The following is a 26144-nucleotide window of genomic DNA, read 5'->3' on the forward strand; positions in this document are numbered from 1 at the left end:
CGGATATAAGGTTCTCCTACACATTATAGCTTTTTCAAAATTAAGATAAAATCTCACTGAGCCAAACTCTTTGCTGAAATCAATTGAAAGGGAATGTAGCTCTCAGCGTCATATCAACAATACAATTTTGAAAACATCTTTTTCATAGCAGGTACCTTGGACCATTTCCAGGGGCAAAAATTGAAAACAAGGGTTTACCAAACACATAAAGACGCGGCAACGAATACAAAATGCATGTTGAAAAAAGAATACAAGAGTGTTGCCTAAAACATTGCTTTTACGGTTATACAATATATCAGTGACACCCCGGTTATATAGGGGCGCAAATAATTCTCGGCATGGATATAAGCTGCAAGAACGCGCATCGATACTGAATACTAAAACACGACATACCTAATAATTATTTATTCGGATACGTTTTCATTAATTTTTAAAGGCCTCAGAGTTATAGCGTCTCCCAGCAGGTAATAGAAACTTAGTTAGTCGTCAATATGGAGCCACAAGTAGATGAAGAAACGCCTTCAAAAGGTTGTATAATTTTGTGTTTTGAGCGTATGTTTCAAAAGTTGATCGAGATCACGCCAAAATACATGTACTTCATACTAGCGGCTGATGGATAAGTCATAAAATAATTGGTTCGTTCACTGATTCAAATTAAGAGATAATTACATGGAACCGAACGTTCCGTAACGTCGAAGCACAAGCACCTAAAACTTGCAGCTTATTGGTCGAGCTAAAATGGCTCTGAGACTGCACAACACAAGATTACTTGACGACGGAATCTGCTGTTTCAGTTTCATCTTCGAAGAATTTTCCAGTGTTGGAGAAAATGTATATTCAAAGCCGTTCTTTTTCGCTGGGTGTAGATGGCGTTTGCAGGGCGGAGTGAAGGGAGGGCAGCTTGGAGTTTTTCTGCGCTGGCTTGGCGGTGGAGAGTACACTGATAAAACAAAATGTAAGATCAATTTTTCTGTGGAAATTATCAACAACAGAGATCCTTCAAGGTCTGTGAGAGCTGGAAATATGACTGACATTGATGAGTTTCCAAAAGTATCCTTCGGTATTGGTTGGAGCAAGTTAGTTCCTGCGGACGAAATCGAGAAACCTTACTCGGGCTTCTTAGATGAGAACAGTTTGTTTATCGAGATCAAGTGCGCCATAGTGCAGTTTGTATTTGAAGATAAGGTGGTGATCAACCTTTCATCCCGTACAAGTTATGTGACCAGTTCAAAGTTTTCTCTGTACGGTGACGAATGGTACCTGGTTCTTTATCCCAAAGGTGAACCCAAGAAAGACTCGGCTGGTGGCGGTCAACAGCACGAACACGCCGCAGTGTATCTGCACAGGCAAGAACCGGGCGTGCTAAGATTCAAAGCTACCTACTCAATTTTTGTGCGTGGAGGCCGTGAAATCCAAGTTAGCCATCACTTCGGCAACAGCAACGCTAGTATAGCATTCGGCATTGAGAAGTTCACCCGCAGTAAAGATCTCAAAGCCATATCAAAAGGAGGTATGGTATCCATTGGAGTCAAAATCACAAGCATCGAGCCATACTATTACTTTGGATTTGATACAGAATGCTGGTCGCCTCCTAATAACCTTGGAGAAGGATGCTCACTAAACAACGTGTTTCCTTTAGCTCTCAAGCCTACCTCAGATGACAAGAAAATGTTGGATTTCAAGCTGATGTTTGACCCAGGACCCAATTTAGAACACTCCGAACTGGAGGACAGTGCTTATTACGCCAAAATCCTTTGGAGCGTCAACGTGGTGTGTGTTAAAGATCACAACAGAAGTGTGACCGTCAACTCGTGGGATGTCCCGGGGAGAAGTGCCTTCTGCCACAGCCAAGATGAAATGTCCATGAACACAACCTTAGAATTGAATGAGGTACACGTAACTGTTCAAATAATAATCCCGTACTAAACCCTACACCCCTACAAAAACCTTCAGCAGGTTATATGCGGAATCTATATAGGACCGCCAGGTTTATTAAGCTCTTTCTCCCGACTACACGGAGTCTCCCGAGTCTCCTACTGTAGAGTGGGACAATCTGTGGTTCACGCATAATGATATTTTGATTTCTTTTTGCTGACTTTCTAAGCAAGTTTTCATTCCCTCGCGAACCCGCCTTACTGAAAATTTGGAGAGCAATACAAGGTTTCCATTACTTTTCACCGCTGGTTTAGTTTACTCACTGATTGGTCGATAAGTCTTGACAACTGTACTGGTCACCTCATGAAAATTACTACATAGAGACTATATAAGCACTATATGATACATCTCTACGGATCGTTATTTTAATACAGCACTAGGGATGTTGACGGAACATTTTAAAATCACTCGCCATTCTTCTTGTATGCTACCCCGTGATGGTTTTATTCCTTATTAATCACGGCACGCCACTAATCTGTAGCTCGCTTATTTGCGATAATTCAGTAATCTTTGTTTTTTGCCAGGTACTCAACCCTTACAGTCCATACTTAGATGACGAGAAACATCTTGGTGTTAGGCTCCTTATAGCAAATGCCAATGAAGTCTATGATCCTCTCTTGATCAACTCTGACAAACACAACGTCGCAAAGCTGCGAGAAATGAATGCTCAGACCAAGGCTGTTGTCGAAAATTTCTGGTAAGTAAAGTAAAGTGAAGTGAAGTGAAGCGAAGCGAAGTGAAGTGAAGTGAAGTGAAGTGAAGTGAAGTGAAGTGAAGTGAAGTGAAGTGAAGTACAGTACAGTACAGTACAGTACAGTACAGTACAGTAAAGTAAAGTAAAGTAAAGTAAAGTAAAGTAAAGTAAAGTAAAGTAAAGTAAAGTAAAGTAAAGTAAAGTAAAGTAAAGTAAAGTAAAGTAAAGTAAAGTAAAGTAAAGTAAAGTAAAGTAAAGCAAAATCCTTCATTTAAAACACGATTATCGTTTGCGAAAAAGCTGTATTAGACTGAGCAGTTTCTCAGAAAATTCATGCGATTAACCAATGGTAGCCATTATGCTGTTTTCACCCAAAAACCAATCATGACTGGTGCGTTTTCTGAGCCAGCTTTGAACGTTTATGCTTTGGTGTCTGATAGATTCACTACTTTATTTACGTTTGCTTGTTTGCTGCAATTTATAAAATCACTGTGAGCATCAGCTTAATCATGTGCCGTTTATCTCACGAAATATAATCAGAGTATCTGTAAGGCAAGGCAGAAAGAGGCACACTTCACGAGATGCCCTCACAACGATGCGGAGGGCGGACGATTTGTTAATCTTTCGATGATGACGTATGCAGTGGCCTGTTTATAACATGCAAATCAATGACTTCTTCTGAAAGTACAACATTTTACTGATTTCAAAGGAAGGATCAACTTGACGATGTGAATGCTGAAAAAGACAAAATAATAGCTGACAAAGAAGACGAAATTGCCGCGAGAGAGGAACAACTAAACAAGAAGGAAGCAGCTATCCAAGCGCTGAAAGACGAGATCACGGAGAGTAATGAATACCTTGCAGAAATTGAAAGCACTGTTGACGAGGTACTTAGCCGGTTAAGTAACACGCCCTGCTGTGCACTGTATCAACCAAGGACTACATAAAACACCAAAAAAATGTGAATTTCACCGTCTTGTTCCTACTGAGTATTCGCACCTATTCTCGGACAGCTTATACCCTGTTCAAAACACTTAAAAGTCACAACCTATATTAGAAGAGTTCTTTCTTGGTGATCTAGACATGTTTACACTGAAAAACCAGAGATATGATTACATGGGAAAACAACGAAAAAAAAAAGGAAATAAATGGAAATAAAAAATGACGATAGCAAAACAAAGTTTTGCGGTAGATTTTAGTTACAGCGACATTACTGCCATTATAAATATTTCTTTCACTCTGATTTCTATGGGTTTTTTTCTTTTTTTGTCCAGATTGATGGGAAGAAGGTGAGCAGCATAAAGGATCTTATTCAAGAAGCTCAACCTGAAGAAAAGGAACTCAATAAACAACAGGAAGTTGCAGAAAAGTTAAAGGCTTTCTTGATGGTAGGTGTACACAAATTTGTGTTTTCCCCTAAATTTATTAATTTATTCCATGTCAAATAAACTGACTGTTGAATGACCTATCACAGGAGCACCTTCCATTTAGCGTCAGCCGTATTTCAGTTGTGGGTGCCGTTGGTCAGGGAACAACCATCAAAGGAAACCTGGAACTAGACTTGGCTGTGTTTGTCAAAGGTACAGTGAAAGCTTATTTTCTCCTTATCATGGGTGCGCAAATTAAGAAATGGAAAATTGCACGCTTGGTAACCCACTTAGTACCTTCGAAGTCTCCACCAAACGTTCTTTTGTAAGTAACAAGCGGTTTGTTTCTACTTCGGTCGCTTCAAGACCGCGTTTATGTCGTTTATATAAATAAAAAATATGATTATAATTTTATGACTTAGTTTAAACAAAATCCAGTGGACAAACATAATAATAATAATAATAATAATAATAATAATAATAATAATAATAATAATTATAATAATAATAATAATAATGAGTGTATTTTGTAATTCGTTTGTAAGTTAGTATTTCCCTGACATATATATTGTCCTAAGAATTTTTAGTTGTAATTTTTTAAAAGCCACTAATAAACATAATTATATACTACTACTACTACTACGACGACGACGACGACGACGACGACGACGACGACGACGACGACGACTACGACTACGACTACTACTACTACTACTAATAATAAAAGCTTTATTTAAAACTGAAAGACCGATCAGTGAAGTCTGGGAGGAAGACGCTGGTATCATGACATATAGAACTTCTCTGTCTTTGGCCAAACAATTGACAAAGGTCGATGTAAAACGTCAAATATCTCTTGGAAAAGTATTAGTTGATTTATTTTATTCATGATTTTTTTTAACTTACAGAAATTCGAAAAAAGAACAAAAGATGCCGTGAATATTAGCGTGGTGAAAATTGAGCGCGGCTTTTGCAACGCGCGTGGCTAGCATCATGCGAAACATCAGGGAAGAAGTAATAGTCAACTAGTGCTTATACTCAAAGTCTATAATATTTGTCATATTAACCTCCCTTTCATTCAGCCCCTGCATTCAGAAGTAAGCTGAAAGAACCTTCTGATTTAGTTTCAGTGGCATTCAAACAGTTATTTTTTTTTTTAAATAACCTAAACCTTTATATTTAGGTTTCCATGAATGAAAAAAAGTCGAAGTCATTCTCATGATAGTCTGTGATCTCCGTTTCAAAATTGCACCAAAGCAGGAGTGATAAGGCATCCACACCGGCTCCCCACTGTACATCCGTGAACTAAGAAACTTAATTTTATTGATTAGATCTCCCAAGGACTGAACATAAGAGCTGGTTACCAGCCATAGTGTTTACTATCAAGACCTTACTGAAACAGGAAAGTTCTAAACAAGCAGAGCACAACTTAAGTGATGACAATCAGCTTGCTGCAAGCAAACTGCCACCATGTTCAGATTTCACCACAACTTCTACAGCTGTGTTGTTCAAATGTGATGACGTCAATGTGGTGGTCATGCCTGTTAATGACTGGGAGCCAATGGGAGGTTACACAGCTTTGTACAAACAATGCTTGAGCCAGCCGGCAGATGCCCAGCTATTGTAAGTAGCATTTTGTTAAATATTTTGCGATTCTGGAAAAGAGAGATTTGTTCAAATATAATCTAGATCCGATTTTTTCTTCTGGGGAGGGCTGCTGTAACACAGGCTAGGATGATTGTTGAATCATTTTACTATCCAGTTCCAGATGTTGTTTCCCTCTGTAAGAGAGCAAGAAATAGCATGGGCGAAATGAAGTGCTTATCCTTTTGTATACCATTTTTAACAGAAAATATACCCCTTTCATATATTTTTAATTGAAAAAAAGAACCCTTAAGTTTTCACATAACTGGCCCACATTATGAATACATCGCCAAAAATGACATCTTCATGTTATTTTCATGTAGTGCCTAATAAATGAAATGACACAGCCATAAGATACATCTGTTAAAAATATTTTAAAGGCTCTTTAAAATGACTAAATGACAGATTTCCGTACCCCTTCATACACCCCAACTTGTCAATGCCCTACAATTTTATATACCTAAAACCTGTAAAAGGAACCCCTTTCAGGCAGAGCCTCCCAGTATTGGCCATTATAGGGAGAACCCCTTCCCCTCTGGAAACATTCCTAGAAAATTAAGTCCCTTTGTGGCTTTTGTCTATTTTTTACACCTACAGATACAGTTAACAATTTTCTTTATGTCTTTCCCTCTAGCTATAACATTTCAGTCTGCGAGAGACAAACAGAGTTTATTTCCTTGCAGACAACAAAGGTATTCTTGGTTTTAAATTTCCCTGTGACCACAGTCTTAATAGCACTATTGCAAAAGGTTTCTTATTAGCTCTAATGAGGTTAAAAAATGTTTGTCTAGCATTTAAATGATCAAGAGAGCTACAAGTGGTACATGGAATAGAACCACATGCTGTTCAAGTTTTCAAATTCAAGTCCAAATAATTTGTACTAATATGCAGTCCTATTACCTTTTAATCATATCGCCCACTGAACGGTTCAAATTGGACACATGTCAAAATTAAGTCTGGACAGAATTAGACAAGTTTGGACAGTCAGCAAAATTAACAAATAATTGTGTGCGTGCTTGCATGGAATTTTGGGCAAACAATATTATGACAACATTACTGAGAAGGAGTGAGAAACCTTGTGTAGAGATGGCAAATAGAATGTTTGTGTTTTCGTATCAGTGCAAGGAGATGATTCGCATTGTGAAGGTGTGGAGTAACGGCGTAGCATGGCGGAATTCCTCATCCACACCCAGTCAGTACCTACTGTCTCTACTCGTCACAGCAGCCTGTCAAGTCGTTCTTGGCATTGAGTATGTACCTTCTTTTGCTGCTGTTGGTTCAGTGCAGTATGTCTTTTATAAAATTCATAATTTCTAAGCAAGGGAAATTATACACTCCCAACTTTTCAGTAATAGAATTGCCAGAATTTCAAAAGACTTGTAAATATCAACTGGCTTGCTCTTTGCGAGTTGGTGTTTTTAACCTTGTTATGCTAAGTTTTAAATATTTGCTTCTGAAATTTGATTCCTTGGCCCTAATAGCCTATGTGCTATAAACACTGACCAATGGTAAACAAGGGGTTATTCATTTATTTATTTTTACAACAAGCCTACTAAACTTCAGAAATCATTGTACTCTTAAAGGGAAGATGATCAGTCTCATGCAGTGAGGGCAGACAAAGATGTATTCTTGGAACTTGCAGACATGGTTGGTGACGAGTCACTCGAGTACGTTTTCTCAGTGTTAATAACTTGGGGACTGATCAATGTATATAACATTCTAATAAATGAATCCTTAAAACGTACAAAACTGTTTTCCTTCACATCCTAAAAACCTACTTTTTAAAATCACATGCTGGCAAATTGTAGGCATACAATCCAGACAGAGGCTATAGAACCTTAGCATTTTGCACGCACTGCGGACCTACTTCTTAATCTGAAAACTGCTGTACAATGTACATTTCTTTACACATTTTTCTTGCTCTCTCTAATGATTTGGTATTGTAAATTATAAATCAACCACCTCCAAATAGTTTTAGTTATTTTAAAAATTTTCACAAACTGGACAAAATGCAAAATATCAAATATCTAACCTCTTCTTGGTTACTGTCTTTGTGGCCTGCATGTTCAAAAGTGATCGACACATGCTAACTATAACAACATGACTGTGCTAATTGAAGCCACCCTTAATAACTGTAGGAATTCTATCACCTCCAAACATTTTTTTTTTCTTGAGCAAAAGCACAAAGATTTTGTCAGTTGGTACTAAGTGACAAAAGCTGTGTTCACATTAGGCTGAAACATGATTAGTCTGATCACGAATAAAACATGTTTCGTTAGTGTTCACATCAGACAGTGCATTGCGCGAATCATGGTTGAAGCATGATTATTCTGAGCATGCTTGGACCAAACACTCAATCATGATCAGACCAAACACATTCAAATTGGCAGATGGATGCGGTGCCCAAAAGAACCAAAATTCGGGCTATTATGAGGTCAAATGTCTAGCTGAAATATGGGCTGATAAAGAAATACAACAGCAATTATCAGCGATGGGTAGAAAGCAGAATATTTGGGAGAACATTTCTGCAAAACTTAATGACAAATGTGAGTACCGTGAAGCAGCATAAATTATACAACCATGCATGAAACATGTTTGAAACCGACATCTGATGTGAACAATGCAATAACAAACATGTTTATGTGAAACATGTTTCCTTGGAACAAGTAAATATTCTAATCATGTTTCGGCTTTAATGTGAACACAGCCTAATTAATTTTGGTTTGTGTAACTTAACTTCTGTTATTATTATTTACCTCTTATCTAGAGTGTTATGGAATGAGTATTACCTGGCAGAAGAATATCCCAGGGAGAGTTTTCCAGTCCAATTTGAGCTGCCAATTATTCAAGACCCTGCCATTCCAGCACACAATGTGGCCTCTACTGACTTGGAGGACTGGGCACAATTCAGGAGAGAGCTTTCAAAATGGGTCGCAAAATTAACACTTTAGGTCTGTTGTGCAAACTGTTGTAACATCATAAGATATGCAAAGGCTGGACTGAAAAAGATATTTAAAGAATTCAACAACCATTATTTTGTTCATTTGTAATCATTGTAACTATTATAATTATAATTTAAAGTGGTGAACTTGTCATGTGAGGCAACTGAGTGTTACAGTACAGTTCTAATGATAATCATTGAAGCAGATTGCTAGATAATCAATCTCCCGGAACCAGCAACTTTTTGTGTGGAGTTATTGAACACAATTTTGTTTATAGAGCTGGGATTGTTTTCCATATATTTTGATCCTGGATCATTTTCCTGTATATTTACCTGACAAAGACTAGATGGTACCTATAAATTTTTCAATGTTTTAATCCACTGTTTATTTAGGGGCAGCACTTACAAAAACTCAATAATTGAATAAAACAAGTCTTACTTTAATTTTGTCGACCAAATAATAGCAGCAACCATACGTCAGTTTTGAACGTCAATGTCACTCCACTCCTCTTCCATATCAAAGTCAAGTAGATACAAAGAAGCATGTGCAAGACGTTCTGCATAAGCACTGCTGTTGAACTCTGATGTTTCAAAAGAACATTGCAAATGCTGTCTTGTGTGGCAGCTTTTTTTTAGGGTAGGGCATTGAATTTTCAAGTAAATGCAGTTATATTTTCACATGCAGGACTGACAGGGTTTGACAATCATACAGGTTTGACTGTACCAGTATCTACTAGCAGTGCGCAAAAGATGTTTTGAAATTTCACGGTCAATGCTATTTCAGTACAACAAATAATGCAATTATATTTATTAATATTTTCCTTTCTTTTGATATGCTTGGAATGTATGGCAAAGTAGTTAGAATGTTTCGAACCTGCTAATAATGATATTTTATTATCGATATGTTCTACAGTGTTTTTGTTATCACCTTTGTTAACTTGAAAGTTATATACCCCCAGTATTACCAGCAAACAAATGTATTCGTTCATAAACAAAATAAATAAATAAATAAATAAATAACATGAACAAAGAAAATATGAAAAATTAACTCGTAACTATTAATTATTGAATAAGTATTCTGCAGTTCAGCAAATCTATCTTCTGTTACTTCTTACAAGGATATATTAATATACTCACCTCCAATAACTGGTTAACATGCTATTTGAAAGTCTGTTTTGGTTCACTGTCCAGTAAAAGGTGCTTCCTGCTCTGTAATGTGAATCAATCCATGCTCAAAGTTGCCAACCTAAATATTTATTCCAATCAGCCAAAATAAGTATACAAATATATCATACTTTATACACCTTCATTTGCGTTCAGGTGATTCATCAGCTCACTAAGAGCACTAGGAGATTATTTAAGTTCGTATCCAGGAGACATAGATACTCTGGGGGAGTTTGTTTCTCTATTTCATAACTGATCTTATTACAGAGATATCAACAGGACTGGTTTCTATTTGCATAACACTAAAGAACCCAATGATTTCTTTGCAGTCACTGTGTCTGAGACCTCTCCAGTAAAATCAAGAAAAGCCAATATAATTTTAATTGTCACATTGAAGGTGGCAGCTTATTTCAGACTAAAACAGGTTGAAAACCATACATGTACCTGTGATACACTCCTTTATTTGTCATAAATAGTACCACAAGTGGGTATGAAAGATGAACCAAATCCTATATTGTGATTGGCAACCTGATCAGGCAAGATGAGGTCAGGAGTGTCCACTGGGTTCCACAAGAAAAATGGTGTTTTACATGTACTGGTATATGTCATACAATATATCCTTTATTGATCAAGCTTGTTTGGTCAAGAGGGCTGGATATTGGCTTTCTTCTTTTCTCATGTGACCTTGACTGCATCTCAGTCCACAAACAAAGAACTTGACCTTTATCTCGACCTCTTGTATCGTCAATAACTCGTATTTGTTACATAGATCAATTAAATACCATAAATACCAAATATCTTATGGCTAAAGCTTAATTTCTTCATTGCCAAAAGTTTCACATGTAAGGATATTGATGATGTCATAGTTACAAAATATGTCAGCCAATGATATAACAGCATCCCATTCATGTGCTAAGTTCTGTAAGATGTCTTAGATTTGGATGTCTTAATCAATATCCGTATAACAAACAGAACATTACATGGCTGTATTATCATTTGTCTCACAATGTAGTCACTTGAGATGTAGATCGCAACGTTTCGACTGCTTACTGCTAGTCTTCTTCAGGCGATAAGGTCGACTGATTGCACGGTATCATTTATATCACAAAGGTTGGCTGTGATTGGTGCATTTCGATCCTCCTATTGTTCCATTGTTCTGGTGAGTAGCTGTTCCCTCAGTGGTCCGCTGTTGTACCGTTCTCCTGTTGCTGTGTTTCTTGATCGTGGGCATCCATGCTTCAGGAATTTCAATTCCACTATCCCTGTTGATGTTATTAGGGTGAAGTCTTATGTGAATAGCTTCCTTGACCCTATGTGTGTACCAGTGAGGATCTCGATCAATAAACTTGACCTCATTCCAGATAGGATAGTGGCCTGTCTCGTGGGTGTGTTCAGAAACGGCGAAGGTCTGGGTACGGGCGAGTCATATATCCCTGTCATGTTCTTTGATCTTCTCCTGCATAGATCTCCCTGTTTCCACGATGTAGACTTTGCCGCACTCACAGGGAATCCTGTAGACAACACCATCTTGCCGTTTTACCTTATGTCCAAGGAGTTTCAGAGTCTCTCCACCGCTGCCTAGAACAACAAGGCATTCGCACCGTCTTTAAGTCCGACACGACACTTCGGTCACACTTAGTGCAACCAAAGGACACCATCAACCCCGCTAAACAAGATGGTGTTGTCTACATCGTGAGACAAACGATAATACACTTTATCATTGCATCTACCACGATGAATAACAACCTTTTCCTCAACATTAGATGGCTGCTTGGACGGGGATAAGAATTTTATCTTCCCATGCTGATATTTCTCACTCATCCACTGTGCTCACTGGTGTTAGATACCATCAGCACGTGAAGATTAAATTTGTTTTTACCACAACTGCTACTAATCTTGCAATCTGATTGGCTAATTTGCCATTGTCTATAAGAGTCCATACCATGCTGCTCGCTTCAATGTGTCACGCAATGCCTTTATCAGCTTGCGCTCTGAAAAAAACATTTTCTTTGATGTTGATATTGTGGTAAAAAACAAATCGAAATGTGGTTTAGCGTGGTCTGTACCCTTATCGACAATGAGTATGCATAATTACTCTTTTCCAAAACATTTTTTTTCTTATTGTGCAGTACCAGAAAATATCTATACTCCCCCCACAGAAGGTATTGGAATTTCCTGGGGGGAGGGGTTCTCTAAGCCCAAAAAATTTAAAGAAATGTATCAAGTTTAATTGAAATTTCCAGAAGGATGGGGGCAGTCTTGGAAAAAATCCCTTCCGTGGGGGAGGTATGGATATTTTCTGGAACTACACATTGTTTCTGCATGTTGAGTGAGTTTGCAAAAGTTTTTGAAAGGAAAGTTGATGTATATGAGTAGCTCATTTGCATAGTGCAGCACGTACACTTTCAAGTCCGAGTCGATGTTTTCAATTGTCAACAAATCTTGACAAAGGTTTCTTTCGTTATCTTTGATATTGTGGTAAAAAACAAATCAAATGTGGTTTAGCGCGGTCTGTACTCTTATTGACAACAAGTACACATCATCACAGTGTTCAAAATTTGTTGTGGACTCACTCGGCCGTGCCTCGTGAGTTCACAACATTTGGACCACTGTGATGACGCATACTCATTGTTGATAAGAGTACAGTCCACGCTAAACCACATTCGATTTGTTAAATCCCCACCTGGTCATGTTTTATCCCCTATTTATAAAATAACTGAGCTACTACGTGTGCTCTCATTGGTCGATAGGTGTGTTTAGATGAGAGTATGTAAACATGGTTGCGATCTTTTAGCTTCACACATATTTTTGAGAATTGTTTTTTAAAAGCAATAGAACACAGTCTTTTTCCATGTTTACATAGCCTCATCTAAACACTCGGGGGTTGGGAGAATTCTCGAAAGTTATGCAAACCCTTGACTACATCTCAGGTTTGCATAACTGTCTTGAATTCTCCGAACCCTCCTCGTGTTTAGACGAGGCTATATAAACACGGAAAAAGTGTTCTATTGCTTAAATCTGGTGTTTGGCTCTGGACCTTGAAAGAAATACTGAAGTTAGTAATCATATCTCATTCCACCTCTTGTAAATTGGCATCAAAACAGAGTTCTCTACAGTGATGATTGTAACTATTTTATATTTATCACCTTTCCTCCTCCAATGTTCCCACATCCATTTGTTGTCCTTATGTCCAGCAATGGTTTTGGAAGGACTTTTCGATGAAGAAGAATTTTCCTGCCACTGGGACGAAAACAAATATTGCGTTTTGTCTTGGATAGGACACCCCGGCAGAGAGGATGTGTATTTAGATAAACATATCTGAGAAGAATCCTTGAATGTATCAAGGAGGAACTTTGCACCATGTGTTTAGCTAGAATAGTGCCATGTTCAAAATAAGTGTGCACAGGCTTTCTTTCACACGGTCTCTTATGTAAACCTCTGCCTGAAAGAAATCACTTCTCGTGAGTTTTTACATGACCATATTAAAGTACGCTGACAGTCTTTTCAAGGCGCAAGTAACTTCCACCAATCAGATGCTTTGTTAGAAGACGCGTGTATTTCAAACAGTCGCCGCTCGTTTCGCAAAAACAGCAATCAGGCGAACAACAAATTGAACACTAAAAGAGAAGAATATTGATCAATTGCTGCTGTTACAATGTTGAGAAGTCCACGAGTAGATCAGGAAAATCTTCCAATTGGGGTAACTTTAAGTTTTAATTTATTTACTTCGTATTGTCATCAAATTGAAGTCCAGCTGTTTCCAGTACTTGACTGTGGTTAGCTTGGCTTTGATTATTGACGAATACGTAAGCTTAATAGTGGTAATATGACTAATATGACGTCCAATTTTAAAATTCAGTCTGTAATCATACGAGTGATTTGTGTCTGATTTGTTAATCACGAGTATGATTTCAGACTGAATTGGACGACATGATGTCCTGTTAGCAATAATATTATTGATCATAACCATTACCATTTCCCACAAAAGTAAAAGTTTCATTTGAAAAAAAGCTTTTTATGGTCACTTTTAAATACCATTATTAAAAATATGGAGAATAGCTTGCAAAATGGCTGTTAAGTTTCTTTCAAAACAGTCACTGGAGACTAAACCTCCACAATTATTTTAGTCAATCAGTCTCTTGAATTGGTTACTATAGTGATTGTAATCAATGTTGTGACTGGTGGATTTAGTGGAGAGGACTTAAAATGATTGCCTCATGTAAATGTCTGATTACAGGTGTCCGATTGCAGCCAACTGTCTGATTATACTGTCCGATTACAACTTTGCAGATTAATATTAGAGCAAAATACAGCAGTTTATGCACCAATCCCATTTGAGGAAATTGTAATTGTTATGATTACCTGTATTATTCACTTTTATACATATAGAGTAGCCAGAGTTCTTAGATTGAATCCCAAGACAATCCACACAGAAATCATCATCTCTGGGAAATTCAGTTAATGAACTTCTTTCTGTTAACTTATATCAATATCAAAATCATGATAACAAACACTGTTTCTATCTTAACCTTAGTTGAGCATTTTCATGAGTTTGAGCTTTTGTTTATTGTCAAGATTATGATATATCAAAAACAATGAAATATCTTGGTTGAAATGACCTTATACCCATTGCTTAACATCCCGATCTTGTTCAATTTGAAATTTCAGTTGTACTTGTTAAATATATGTAGGTAGAAACTGAACGTTCATTTCAGCACACAGCATACAGCACCACAAAACTTATGTTAAATTGTGACTGATTGACAGGTGGCAGCTCTGATCACTCCTTCCAGACACCCATTGAAGAGTGTTGTGGACAGTCGTGTAAACAATGGCACACTTAATCGAATACAACGTTCAGACATTTCAACAAAGATATTGTTTAAACGTAAACAAAAATCAAAGAGGCTTAGTGCCCCTTTACACAACTTACGGCAGCTGGTGCCCACCCTAGTCAAGACACTGACTCCATCTCCAATACAAGAGGAATGTCTTAATAATGACAAGGAAACTATTCAGGATTTGCCTTCTTCCAAAGACAAAGATGCATCTGAAGAACACTTTATGAGGAAAGTTGTTGGGAGAAATGTGAATGAAGTGGAACAGGTTTGAAGTGAATCTGTCCTGATTTTTTTAAAAAAAAACAAGATTTACAATACACTGTCTTGAGGCGTGAAATAAATCACACTTTGGATGGAAAATTTCATCTTCAAAGTGCCATAGTGCCAGAGTGTTCTTATACTGATTTAAAATGTCAGGCTAGTGTGTTATGTGGAAGAAGCTGAAGTTAGTTGAACCAGTTTGCAATATTATTGGCAACAAAACAAACACTAAAGCAAACTCAACTTATGTATACCTCCCAACCCAAATATGTTTTCTGATTGGAGGAGAATGTATCATGTGTCATGAGTCAAAACTCACTAATTCCCCAGGGAAACAACAACTTAAACTTTCAGCTCACACGTGATCAGGTTGTGCACCTTGAAACAGCGGCAAATTTGTGTGACAGCCTGCATCAAGCAAATATTTTTTGCAGGTTTTTCTATTTTTGAGTTGGGAGGTATAAGAAAACACTTAACGACTTGCCCAGCAGGAAACAGTGAGTTTTGTTTCCTCTCGACAACAGGAACGTTGAGGGTCTCAGGGAAACCAAACTAACTGTTTCCCTTGGGACCAGTCATTAAGTGCTTATCGCCCTCAGCTTTCCAGATTTGAGATCAATTGGCATGATAAATTTTGACTTAGAATAATTATCAAGGTAAGTTAATTTATTTGCTTCTAACTGTCGGGAAAGCTTTATTCTGCTTAGATTTTCTAATCATCAGTGTTTAGATCTGTTGTTGTGATTGTACTGGTAATTTAGATTATAATAATTTGGGGCAGTTCATGTGTTTTAAAATTTACAGTAGTTTGATTGAAACATCTGGCCAGTGGTTACAACCAATGGAAAAACTAGAAATAATCCCCATCAAAAGTAACTAACAGCCCATGACCAACAACCATAACCCATTTTTGTGTTTAATATTTTTTTTTATAGAATGTCATTTCCAGAATACCAAGAAAAAAATTTTTTTTGTAGTTAAAAAGTTAATGTTATTCAAAATGGCCCTCACTGTAACAGCTGTTCAAGGCCACAAATTTAAGAATTCACAGCAGTTAAAATTAACATAAATCAAATTAAAATTGTTTCTTCATACAATATTGTAAACACTTTCCATGTAAACACTATTAATACTTAATATTTATAATTTCTTTCACCAGAATGAATCAAAGTTGAGGCAAGCAGAATCTGTAGCCAGTAAAATGGAAAGTAATGAGTCGATAATTCTGCAGATGAATAAAGAAAGATTACGACTTGAGAGGCAGTTATCTCTTCTGATGAAGGTAAGTTTCTTGCTATTTGATTACAGCTGTTATTTTCCTGAAGCCAAAAACTATATATTAATCATAAATATATTTTGGTGGTACAACTAGTAGGGCTGTTGAAAGTGTATAGCTGGACAGCACCATAAACTAATATACACATATGAGTCAACATGCTTTGACAGAGAGTTATATATATTTTCTTAAAAGTAAAACATTATTATAATCACAAATAAATTACTGTGAATGTCATGCATAAATTATCTCTAGTTAGCATTAAATTGAACCCATTATTTGCTATGAGGTTTACTTAAAATAATATTATAATAAAGAACATTTGAATTTAGTGCCAGCAAGTATTGACATGTTGAGCTGAATGATTGTGAATTGTTAAAACCAGTAGCATATTTATGTATATAACACACCTTGTCCATTATGCGTGAATACTTTTCTTGGTATAAGGCAGATTTGTTAAATACCTTGTTACTGTTGAAAATTTATTAAAACTGGTACAGGGTTCGCATGCACCTTGAAAGTCCTTGAAATTTGCTGTTTGACTGTTTCCACTTAGTGGAAGAACTAGAAAAGACTTAGACTTGAACAAATCCGGCAGTTATCCCTTAAACCTGATAATCTAGTATCACATTCTAATGGCATTTTTTACTGGATGGAGTGCTTGAAAAATTGGAATTGTGCCCTGGAATGTCCTTGAAAAGTCCTTGAATTTTTAGTCCAAAAAAGAGTACGAACCCTGCTGGTAAGAGAAACAAGATAATCTAAGATTCATTTGCGGATCTTTCAGGAGCATGTAATAACTAAAAAACTACAGCATGGTGCTTCTACCACAACTACAACTTCAAATGCTGGTGCACTTGAAAGGGAGTTAGCTTTGAAAACAAAAGAACATCTTGAGCTGCAAGGGCAGCATGATCAGTTACAAGAGATACTTTTAGAACTTCCAGTTCTGAAGAAGGACTTACAGAAAAGCAGGCAGGAGACAAAGGGATTGAGTGAAGTTCTGTTCTCAAGCCGCAAGGAAACTGCCCAGCTGAAAGATCTTGTGGCTAAACTGAACAAACAAATAAAAAGCAAAGAAACTCTTAGTGAGAATTATAAAGAACTTAAAGGGACTTTAGAGAATATAACACAAGAAAGAGATCAAAATATTTCTGGAGTAGAAAGACTAAGTAAGCTGCTGGAACAGAAGGACAGTGAACTTCAAAGAAACAGAAGTCACTGCACTACATTAAAAGGCCTAGTGGATAGACTTGAGGTGAGAAGAAATGGTAAATATTTTGTAGCGGTAAAAAGCATCTTACTAGTGAAAGATACCAAGTGTATGGCTTAAGCTCAGTCTTTGTTGTATAATGCAAGTGAAGATAATTCTAGTCCAAAGATCAAGAGACATCACGTGGCAAAGACTGTCAAATAGTCTAGTAATTATCCTCTTTTTAGAGCAAGAATTTTTTATTAAACCCCATAGCAGCTTTTCAAGGCTCCTGCTAAGTTTGTTTACCTTTTTGGCCTTGTAAAACTTATTCAGTCACCCATGAAATCTGGTTAATGTGTGGTTTGGTGATCAAGTTTTTTCTAGCATCTTATATCCTTTTTCCCATGCCCTCAAATTGATATTTAATAACTAAAGCTGTTCACTACATCTTTTTTTAACACAAAAAGGCAAATCTTTTTGTATGTGAACAGTTACCTTTCCACCTTTCACAAACCAAACTTTTGAGACGTGCATCCCATGTCAGTATGAGGTGAATGAGAAAAGCCTTGCTTCAAGTGTTTGTGCTAGGTAATACAGGTGATGTCTGTATTTCTTCCATGACAGAATGCTTCTTCAGAAGCTGAGAGATATGTTGCCTCGAGTAAGGAGAATGAAACAATTCTTCAATATCAGGTGATATGTTGTCTGAGTTTTTAATGTTTTTTTTTTTTATTTATGACCATCTTGAAGTACAAACCAGTGTTATGATAAAGTAACTTGAAGACAGCAACAGCCACTAGTCAACACACATTACACCTTATAGCATTGCCATGTATACTTTTATGCTTCTGTGCTAAGTACAAGCTTTCTCAAAACAGCTATATACTCCAGGTTGCTGATTCAGCTAACATTGTCTTTATTAAACAGGCCACTATTCATGACTTTTTCTCGTTTGCTGTCATCAGATAGATGAACTAAGTTTGTCATTAGAGACAAACTCACAGCTTCTAGAAGAGAGCAGAAGGCATTGCATGAACAGAGATGAAGAACTTAGACATTCAAGGTAATAACATCTCTTCCGCTGACATCAAAACAAAGCTTGTTTGTCCAATAGGCTTGTTCTGGGCTATCAGACAAGGTTTTCTTACCCTGTCCTTTTCAAGCCAGTCTTTGGTAATGCAATGTAATCACATGGGTAGTGACCTCGGGTTCTTCTTTTAGTGAGCTGTCAGTTGCTAGATTAACAAAGTTTCAGTGTAGTACTGCAGAGTTTATAGGGACAGTTCATAATGATGAGTCAAAGGGGATTTCATATCACTGAGAATTCAGAGTGTATGATTGTTTATTGTAGTATAAATCTCTTGATTTTTTGATGCTTTTTAATAAGCACATGTGGCATACCAATAAAGAGCTATACATAACAGTGCAAGGGCTATTTTTGTCAATTTCAGAGAAAGAGAAAAGGTGATGAAAGAGCAATGTGACAGACTAGTTGGACAAAGTGACTGTTTGACAGCAGAGCTTGACATTCATAAAATGGAAATCTCAAGGCAAGAAGATGTTATTAACCAACAAGAGACGGAATTAAATGCTTTAAAAGTGAAGCTTGCAACATCCCTGGAACAACTAGAGGTATGAGATAAATCAGTGTAATATAATTTATAGAGAAATCTAGCACTGTATGTTCCTTGTTTAGCCTTTGGGCGCATTGTGAGTTTTGAAAAAAGCACGACATTTTGTTGGAGATTAGCCTTTTACTTTTTCCATACCTGACCATATTGGCACAACATAGGTCCATAATATCATTATTCATTGTTTCCAAGTGACAGCTGTAACCATTCATAAAATACTCTCTAAATGCTTTATATCATTTTGTCATATTGTATGTGTACATATTCTGTATTTTCAGTATCCCACAGAGAAAATATGATCACTAATAATTATTATAGTTAAAAGTAAATTTTGTACTTCCAGTCTTCCTAGTTGAAATGCGTACTTACAGGTACTCTATTAATGTAGAGTTTCACTGATAGGTGGTAACAGCCTGTCAACATTTCTACTGGTTGGACAATTATTTAAGAAATAGAAAACATGTACCGTGTTTCTATCGAATTATAGAAACACGAGTGGAAGTTTTGGAGAACGAGAAATGCTGTGGGAACATGAGCCGCAGCTGAGTGTTTCCACAGCTTTTTCGAGTTCTCCCAGACTTTCACGAGTGTTTCTATATCTCGATAGAAACACGGAAAACATGTTTTCTGTTTCTTTTAGAAAACACCTCGACGGAAAAATGGCAAACAACTTGTTAACTTTGATCATCAAAATGTAAATTCTCTTTGCCCGCGCCATCATTACGTCAACAGCTCGGGCTAGTTCTGTGTTTCTATCGAGTTATAGAAACACGATTTTGAACCAATCAGCGTGCGTATTTTCTTAGGACTGTTTTCTAAATTTTATTACCCGAGCGTGAGGGCTGTACTTGGAGAATATCTTCCCGAGATCATGATAAAACCTACAGGGCACGGTCTCGAGAAAGCCTTGGTTAATAAGAAACAATTGAAAAACAGAAGGAAAAGAAAGCTGAAAGAGGAAGAAACAGAATCACTTGTGAGAAAGTTAGTTCCCTAGAAAAATAAGCTTTAAAACCACATGGAAACCGCGCGGGATCGTTCGGAGAGTGCCTGGTATAGTATTTAGAAAATATTGGACTGTGTCTCATTGCATAACGTGGTAGTTTTTCAAAAGTCGTACTCGTATCAGTTGAACTGTATCATTTTGAATGTGCTTATGCCGTCTTTTTCGTAGTACGTACAGTCTCAACAACAGGAAATGAATGAATTCACTGAAGAAGAACGAAGAACCCTGGAGGTTACAGTGTGCGAAATGGAAAGCCAGGTAACTTCAATCCATTTACTAACAAATGTTATCAATATTTAACAACTCTATTTTCTTTCGACTTATACAGCCTTTTCCAATTGCTACTTTCAAGTAACCGAAACGTGCACCGTAATATAAATGGTTTTGACAGCAGAAGAAGGTGAAATATCAACTAAGGGCTATTGCATTGATCCGTATTAAAAGCACGGTCTGTAAATGAAAACAAGGATCACGTTGATGATAACTTGCTGTACTTTAGTAACTTAACGTACAGTCTTTGTGTGGCATTTCAGTTAAAACTGAATAAACTTGAGAAGACTGAATTAGACGCATCTTTGAGGAACAAGTCTGAGAAATACGAAGAACTTGTTGAAGAAGTAAAACACTCAAGGTAGGTAAAACGAACACGTGACTGTACATCAAACCTGAGGGAGGGGTGGACAACATGAAACAGGCGGTTTGACTGTACACTTGCTGTGTGTTTCAGAGACCTTTTGCAAGATAAACAGGAGGAACTGGACGCTACTCAATCCCAGGCTCACTGGATTGTCTTACGGCAGGAGGCAATTATCGCGGACACCGCAAAAGAACTGACGGAGATCTCGGATCTAGTCAACGACTTGCTTTGGAGATTTAACAAAGAGTCCTCTCTTGCAGAGGTATAGAAAAAACGTAATTTTGTTAACTTGTTAATTAAAAAATAACACCCATTTGCTGAATTAAATTATGTGTTTCCATTATTTTGATTTTTTTTCTCTCTCATTCCAGGTTGACTGTGAAGAGAAAGCGATGCCAGATGCTTTAATCATAAAAAGTCCCGTGAGTGACGTTAACATCAAGTACTATGAGCCTCCTAAGTCTCTTGTACAAAGTGTTTTGGAGGCAAGAGCGATGAGAGTCGACGAGTTACGGCCAGTGAGTCAGCTGTTTGAACCTTAGTAGTTTAAGTCTGATTCTGGTGATTTTTTATTTCGTTTGAAAATAAAGCCAAGCGAATTCAATGTTTCATATTAATGGTAAGCTTTACGCGAAGCGACTACTTAACCAGTTGGCACACGTCATATAATTTTAGATATAATCACAATTTTAGCTAGCTTACAGTAAGTAAAACTGGTGTTTTTTTTTAACTCAGTGGTTTCACTTACGTTAGAATTTCCTTTTACATGTCAGCATGAGGCACGTTGTAACAAATTAAGCCCCATTCCTGAAACAAGCGAAGAAGATCATGAATGTTCTCAAAGTTCTGAAGATGAAGAAAAACTGCCTTCATTAACCGAACAGGCACTGGAACTTAAACAAACCATGAGACAGCTGGCAGAGATTTTTGGAGACCAGACTGCCTCGGTCCAGACACAGAACACAGTCAAGAGACTGGAAAAAGAGAGGTGTGCGGCACACAAGTTGCATGTTTTCTGGTTTTGAAATTGATTTAGTAATTATATGGAACAAAGTTGTCGTTTTAGCGAATTTCTCATTTGTCAATGAACGGGCACGAAGTAGCTCTATTGGAGCTGTTCGCACAAGTTTTGAGCGTCGCAGAAATTTTCGCTTTCCAAGCCTGGCTTTCCAGCTCGACCTGTGGGTAAGCCTTCAGTATTAAATTCGACGCTGGTTTCCTTCCCAAAAATATCCACTGGTTGATTTCTAACTGAAACCGTTCGATTAGAGCTCCTACAGAAACAACCAGATTTTAACAAAGGGAATTTGCGACCCAGCGTTTAATTAATTTCTAGCCAAACAACTCATGTGGTCTCCAGAGCCAGCTCTTCCTTGTGCCAGGGCCCCGCCGGCTGAGATGGACAGGTTTTTCTGGGGACGAGAATACTTCCGACAGCGAATCAAGAGAGGACCCTAAGGACTTGACTGGAAGTGAACTTATTATATCTCTCAGTTAGTACGCGCGCTGTGATTGGTCAATTTAGCGGGCCGTACTTTCCTGTAACGTTGGTTTTGTTGCCAAACTGTTTCGTATTTATCGCTAAGTGTTCTTTACTTTTATAGCAAGTGAAAGTTTAAAACTTTCCTATACTCAAAATTGTGTAATAAAGCGTGCTAACGTCAAACTGACTCGTTTTGCTTTCGAGGTGCGTCAGAAATTTGAAGCCTTTCCGGAGTCCGCATGAAAAGAAATCGTTTCCGAACCCGTCAGGCACACAGTAGAGATATAATAAATATCTTACTAACCTCGTCTTCTCGGTCCGTACTGTAAGTTACGGATCCTCGTTTTTTCCCCATCGATTTATAACCCGCGCGCTTCGCGCTTGGGCCATAAATCAAAGGGGGAAAAACTCGGTCCGTGACTTACAGTACGGACCTCGAACTCTGTTAGTAAGAGGTATGTACAAGCTGATAAACAGTGGTTTCACTTCTTAAAACTGCTGTGTGTTCTATCACAAGCGCAAGATTGAACATTGCTGTGTCCCGTGACTGAATCATCTTTTTACGCCCAGTTCTTTCCTTCGTTTGAGCTCTGGCTGCAAAATAATGAAATTTAATGAAATTATTATAATGAAATTTCTGAAAGAGTCTGAGTAGTAGGAACGCGATCTATTGACGCGATCTATTGGCTTCATATTCATCAGTTGCTGATATAGACTGTTTTTCATACCAGCTGTTCTTGTACAAGTTGTTACTTCAGAAAAGTGTGGTCATTAATCAGAGACAGCACAAAACTGTACTTCTCTTTTTTTTTTTCTTTTATTAATTAATGCTATTTAGAAGTGTTACTGCTTTGATATTTACCCAGGGTTTCAATGGAAGAACAACACAAGTCCTCTCTTCAAAATCTCATGTCACAACTGGAAGACTCAAAAATACGAGAAAGCAGTCTACGCCGAGAAATCTCTCGAAAGAACCAGCAAATATCAACACTACAACAGCAGCTGGAGGAAAGCAACAACAACCTACAACATTCCTTTACAAAACTGGATTCCCTTAGTGAGCAGTGTGAAAAGACGATTGACCAACAGACTAGAATAGCGGTAAGCAGACTAAAGAGCACCTCTCACTAAGACAATGATTATTTACAATTTTGTATGACGTGTTTTTTATGGTTTTCTTTAATAAGCAACCAATCAATGAAATAAACAATGGCACTCGTAATTTATCAATTTTCCGTTTCCTTCGCGAATGTTTTTAGTATTTGGCTTTCACTTACTTATGGATTTAGTCAACTACATAAAGATGTCATAATTAATCCAAAACTTCATCTCCCTTCTTGCGGGAACGGTGTGCTTGAACATTAATGTGACTATTTTAACATTTAACATTTTTAACATTTTACAGTTTTAGCATTTTTAGTTAATCTTTGGACTTATTTGTACCTCAGGCCCTGATAAGTATATATAGAACATTTTGGAGAGTTGAATGGTGTGCCTGGCTCTTGTTTGTTTTGTAGGAGCTCACAGCAGACGTTCAGCGCTTTTCAGACCAAGTTAAAACGCTAGAAAGAGAGAAAGAAAGCTTGTCGCAGCAATTGAAAGAAAGTCTTTCAACACTAGACCAACTGTCTGAAGCCCAACCGGGTGTCGACAAAACACAAGATGTTCTTGGGACACTGCTGGCTGAGAAATTCAAATTAGAGAACAAGGTGACGCAAAAAAAACAAAACAAAAATGAAGTGTTTTATGATATCCACCAAATGGGACCGTATAAATAACTTCATATCAGCACGATCATTTTTAAGTAAAACGTTTGCATTGAACCAGACGTTCCAAACCCCCGGAGCTCATCCCGGGCTGATTAACACCAAGGTTTACCTCGTCAGAGGCGCTATTTAAAATCTGAGAACTTTGAATTTCCAAAAATGTGACCAAATTGTAGGAGCAAATTCAGATTTGAACACTAGTTCCTATTTGTACACCTGTGTGGAGAGAGACACCGTGAGAACATAGTGTCTAACTCTAGAACACGACGCAATGACCTCTAAATGGAGTACACATCTGTGCCACTGGGTCTCCCAGCTAACCTCGCCCACTCCACACCCAGTGTAAGCGCTAACATTGCACGTTCTAACATGACGTCTGTCATTTGATTTGTTTTCGTTTTTAGGTGCAAAAGCTGAAAGAAAAGTCAGTGACATACCGAATGGAGACTCAGGACTATTTGTCAGAATACAAATGCAGAACAGATTCCAAGGTCAGACTTTGATCGCATTACTTAGCTGTCATTCATGTTACCGCTCAGGCAATATTTACTTCCAAAGATATTTGTAAGTAATCGGGATATTGACAGTGGCCTTTTGTCAACAATTACTAATCCCAGTTCACTGAAGCTAGTAAAGGAGTGTAAAGCATGAACTCAACATGAAAAAGTCAGATGTTTATAAGATCTGTCTCCGTGTCTTGGAGGAATCGTTGTAAACCGACAGTTGGCTCTACCTTAAAAATTCACTATATCCTCCGCTTGGTGTTTCTCGCTTGGGCAAATAGCGTGCTTGTCATAGTTTTAGCACCCTTTTAACCAAAATACCTATGTTGATGTCCCTTTAAGTCCAACACATCATAAGTCGCTGGCGTGTTTTTCTTCCCACCCCATTCTGCCTTCCTCCCTCCCTTTTGTTTAATTATACTCGGCCTGACTTCCTCAGATTTTTTTTTCTTCAGATTCGAGTCCTTGAAGGCAACATTCAGAAGGCAGAGACGGAGATATTTCGTCTGGATGGCTTGGTGGAAAAGATTAGGCTCGTAAGTAATAATAAGTAATCGCAAGTAACAGTTTTCCTGCTTAATCCCGTGGAATCGTCTTGCTGTTCGTGGTGAGCAAAAGCACAAAACGAGAGGGAAGCCCACAGCACTGTTCTTAGTGCGACGTTTATGTCAACAAATTGCCGGCTATATAAGCTTTCCTAAATGACCATGCGCGCACTCCTCTCACTGTCGATCCAGACAAAGCCCGTCTCACAAGCAATCTTACGGCTTCAAAGCACATTAACTCCTACGTCCCTCCCCTCCCTCAAGTGTGATAGTAGCCTCCGAATACAGCCGCCTCCCATCCCTACTTGTTTGTTCGTTGCTGTAGATATTTTGAATTTTCTTTACGTCGTTGCAGGTATTGCACCAGTATCACGAGGTAACAAGAAGCTGTCCAGATTTGAATAAGTTACTTTCGTTTCTAGACGGCGAGGACATACAATAAACCGCTGCCACCTTGGAACCGCCTTATACATTAGCCACGAATAACCATATGCATCCGGGATACTGTTAAAATTTTCAGTCAGTTTTACATTTAGTACACATTCTTCTTAGTATTTGTTTGACATTTTTAATGTATATCGATAGTTGTTACCAGTTTGGCCTGGTCTAGACGTTCAGTCTCTCTCGGCGTTTTTTCGCCCAGCTCCCTACTGACAGAACACCTGGAACAGACTTCCACTAGTTACCATACGTCATCCACGCAGTACACTGTGCTTTGTAGTGTATTAGCTTTATTTTAATCGTGTAGAAGGGCTTTCTCTGCGAGCTATTATCATATGATTAAAGCAAGCCCTCATGTAGTTCTCTTTGTTGAAATTATTGAAATAACCCCTATTTGCTGCATTTCCGTCTCCCTTTTCAATGGCCGAGACCACCACGTGACCTGAAAACAAGAAGATCTGTTAGATCTTAAAACCGCGCTTTTAAAATTTAACTGTTTTCTTAGCACTACAGTCGCAACGCAGTGCACATTCGAAAGTAATCCTTGATGATTCATTGATTACTGTAGACATCACATCACTTGATCAACACAGACTGTACTATTGCACCATCAGTCGTAGCCGTTGCGAAATCTCCGATGACGTAATAGTGTTAATCTGGAACTTTCTTTGGGATATGTATGGGCATGAAGATACGAACACTATTAACAACAGCTTTCTTTCTTAAAAGTCAAGTTTAAATTTAATTTTTTCCTTGAGTAAAGGGCTAGCAAAGAAGTCACACGAGTCACATTATTCAAGAATTGCGTTATCGACGG

At 37.7% G+C, this 26144-nt stretch overlaps 2 protein-coding genes and 1 long non-coding RNA gene across 5 annotated transcripts; 2 read left to right on the forward strand and 1 right to left on the reverse strand.

The window, feature by feature from the left end:
* Positions 1–455: 455 nt before the first annotated feature.
* Positions 456–9887, forward strand: LOC110046452 (uncharacterized). 2 transcript variants are annotated; one of them, XM_020752153.2, is made up of 10 exons: positions 456–1890; positions 2460–2632; positions 3339–3516; positions 3904–4017; positions 4104–4209; positions 5325–5616; positions 6272–6329; positions 6757–6887; positions 7221–7284; positions 8405–8576. In XM_020752153.2, the coding sequence occupies exons 1-10, from the start codon at positions 739–741 to the stop codon at positions 8417–8419; spliced, it is 2283 nt and encodes a 760-aa protein (XP_020607812.2). In that variant the 5' UTR covers positions 456–738; the 3' UTR covers positions 8420–8576. The 2 variants fall into 2 exon arrangements, with proteins under 2 accessions (XP_020607812.2, XP_020607810.2); XM_020752151.2 differs by having other exon boundaries at positions 458–1890; positions 7221–7304; positions 8405–9887.
* On the reverse strand, positions 4850–13245 carry LOC149096728 (uncharacterized). 2 transcript variants are annotated; one of them, XR_016204384.1, is made up of 3 exons: positions 12889–13209; positions 8427–9824; positions 4850–5774 (listed from the first exon to the last, which is right to left on the reverse strand). It is a non-coding gene; the product is annotated as an uncharacterized LOC149096728 (long non-coding RNA). The 2 variants fall into 2 exon arrangements; XR_016204383.1 differs by lacking the exon at positions 4850–5774 and having other exon boundaries at positions 7571–9824; positions 12889–13245.
* Positions 13246–13291: 46 nt separating this feature from the next.
* On the forward strand, positions 13292–25686 carry LOC110046451 (uncharacterized). Its single transcript, XM_020752149.2, has 17 exons — positions 13292–13442; positions 14510–14848; positions 16004–16126; positions 16908–17378; positions 17940–18008; positions 18281–18378; positions 18767–18947; positions 20121–20210; positions 20486–20583; positions 20680–20851; positions 20961–21107; positions 21363–21577; positions 22939–23173; positions 23590–23781; positions 24243–24329; positions 24797–24877; positions 25242–25686. Exons 1-17 carry the CDS (start codon positions 13398–13400, stop codon positions 25326–25328), a joined length of 2730 nt encoding a protein of 909 aa, XP_020607808.2. The 5' UTR covers positions 13292–13397; the 3' UTR covers positions 25329–25686.
* Positions 25687–26144: the final 458 nt, after the last annotated feature.

This window comes from Orbicella faveolata, unplaced genomic scaffold (genome assembly GCF_042242905.1).
Source record: "Orbicella faveolata isolate gen_17 unplaced genomic scaffold, um_ofav_v1 contig_47, whole genome shotgun sequence".
NCBI lineage: Eukaryota > Metazoa > Cnidaria > Anthozoa > Scleractinia > Merulinidae > Orbicella > Orbicella faveolata.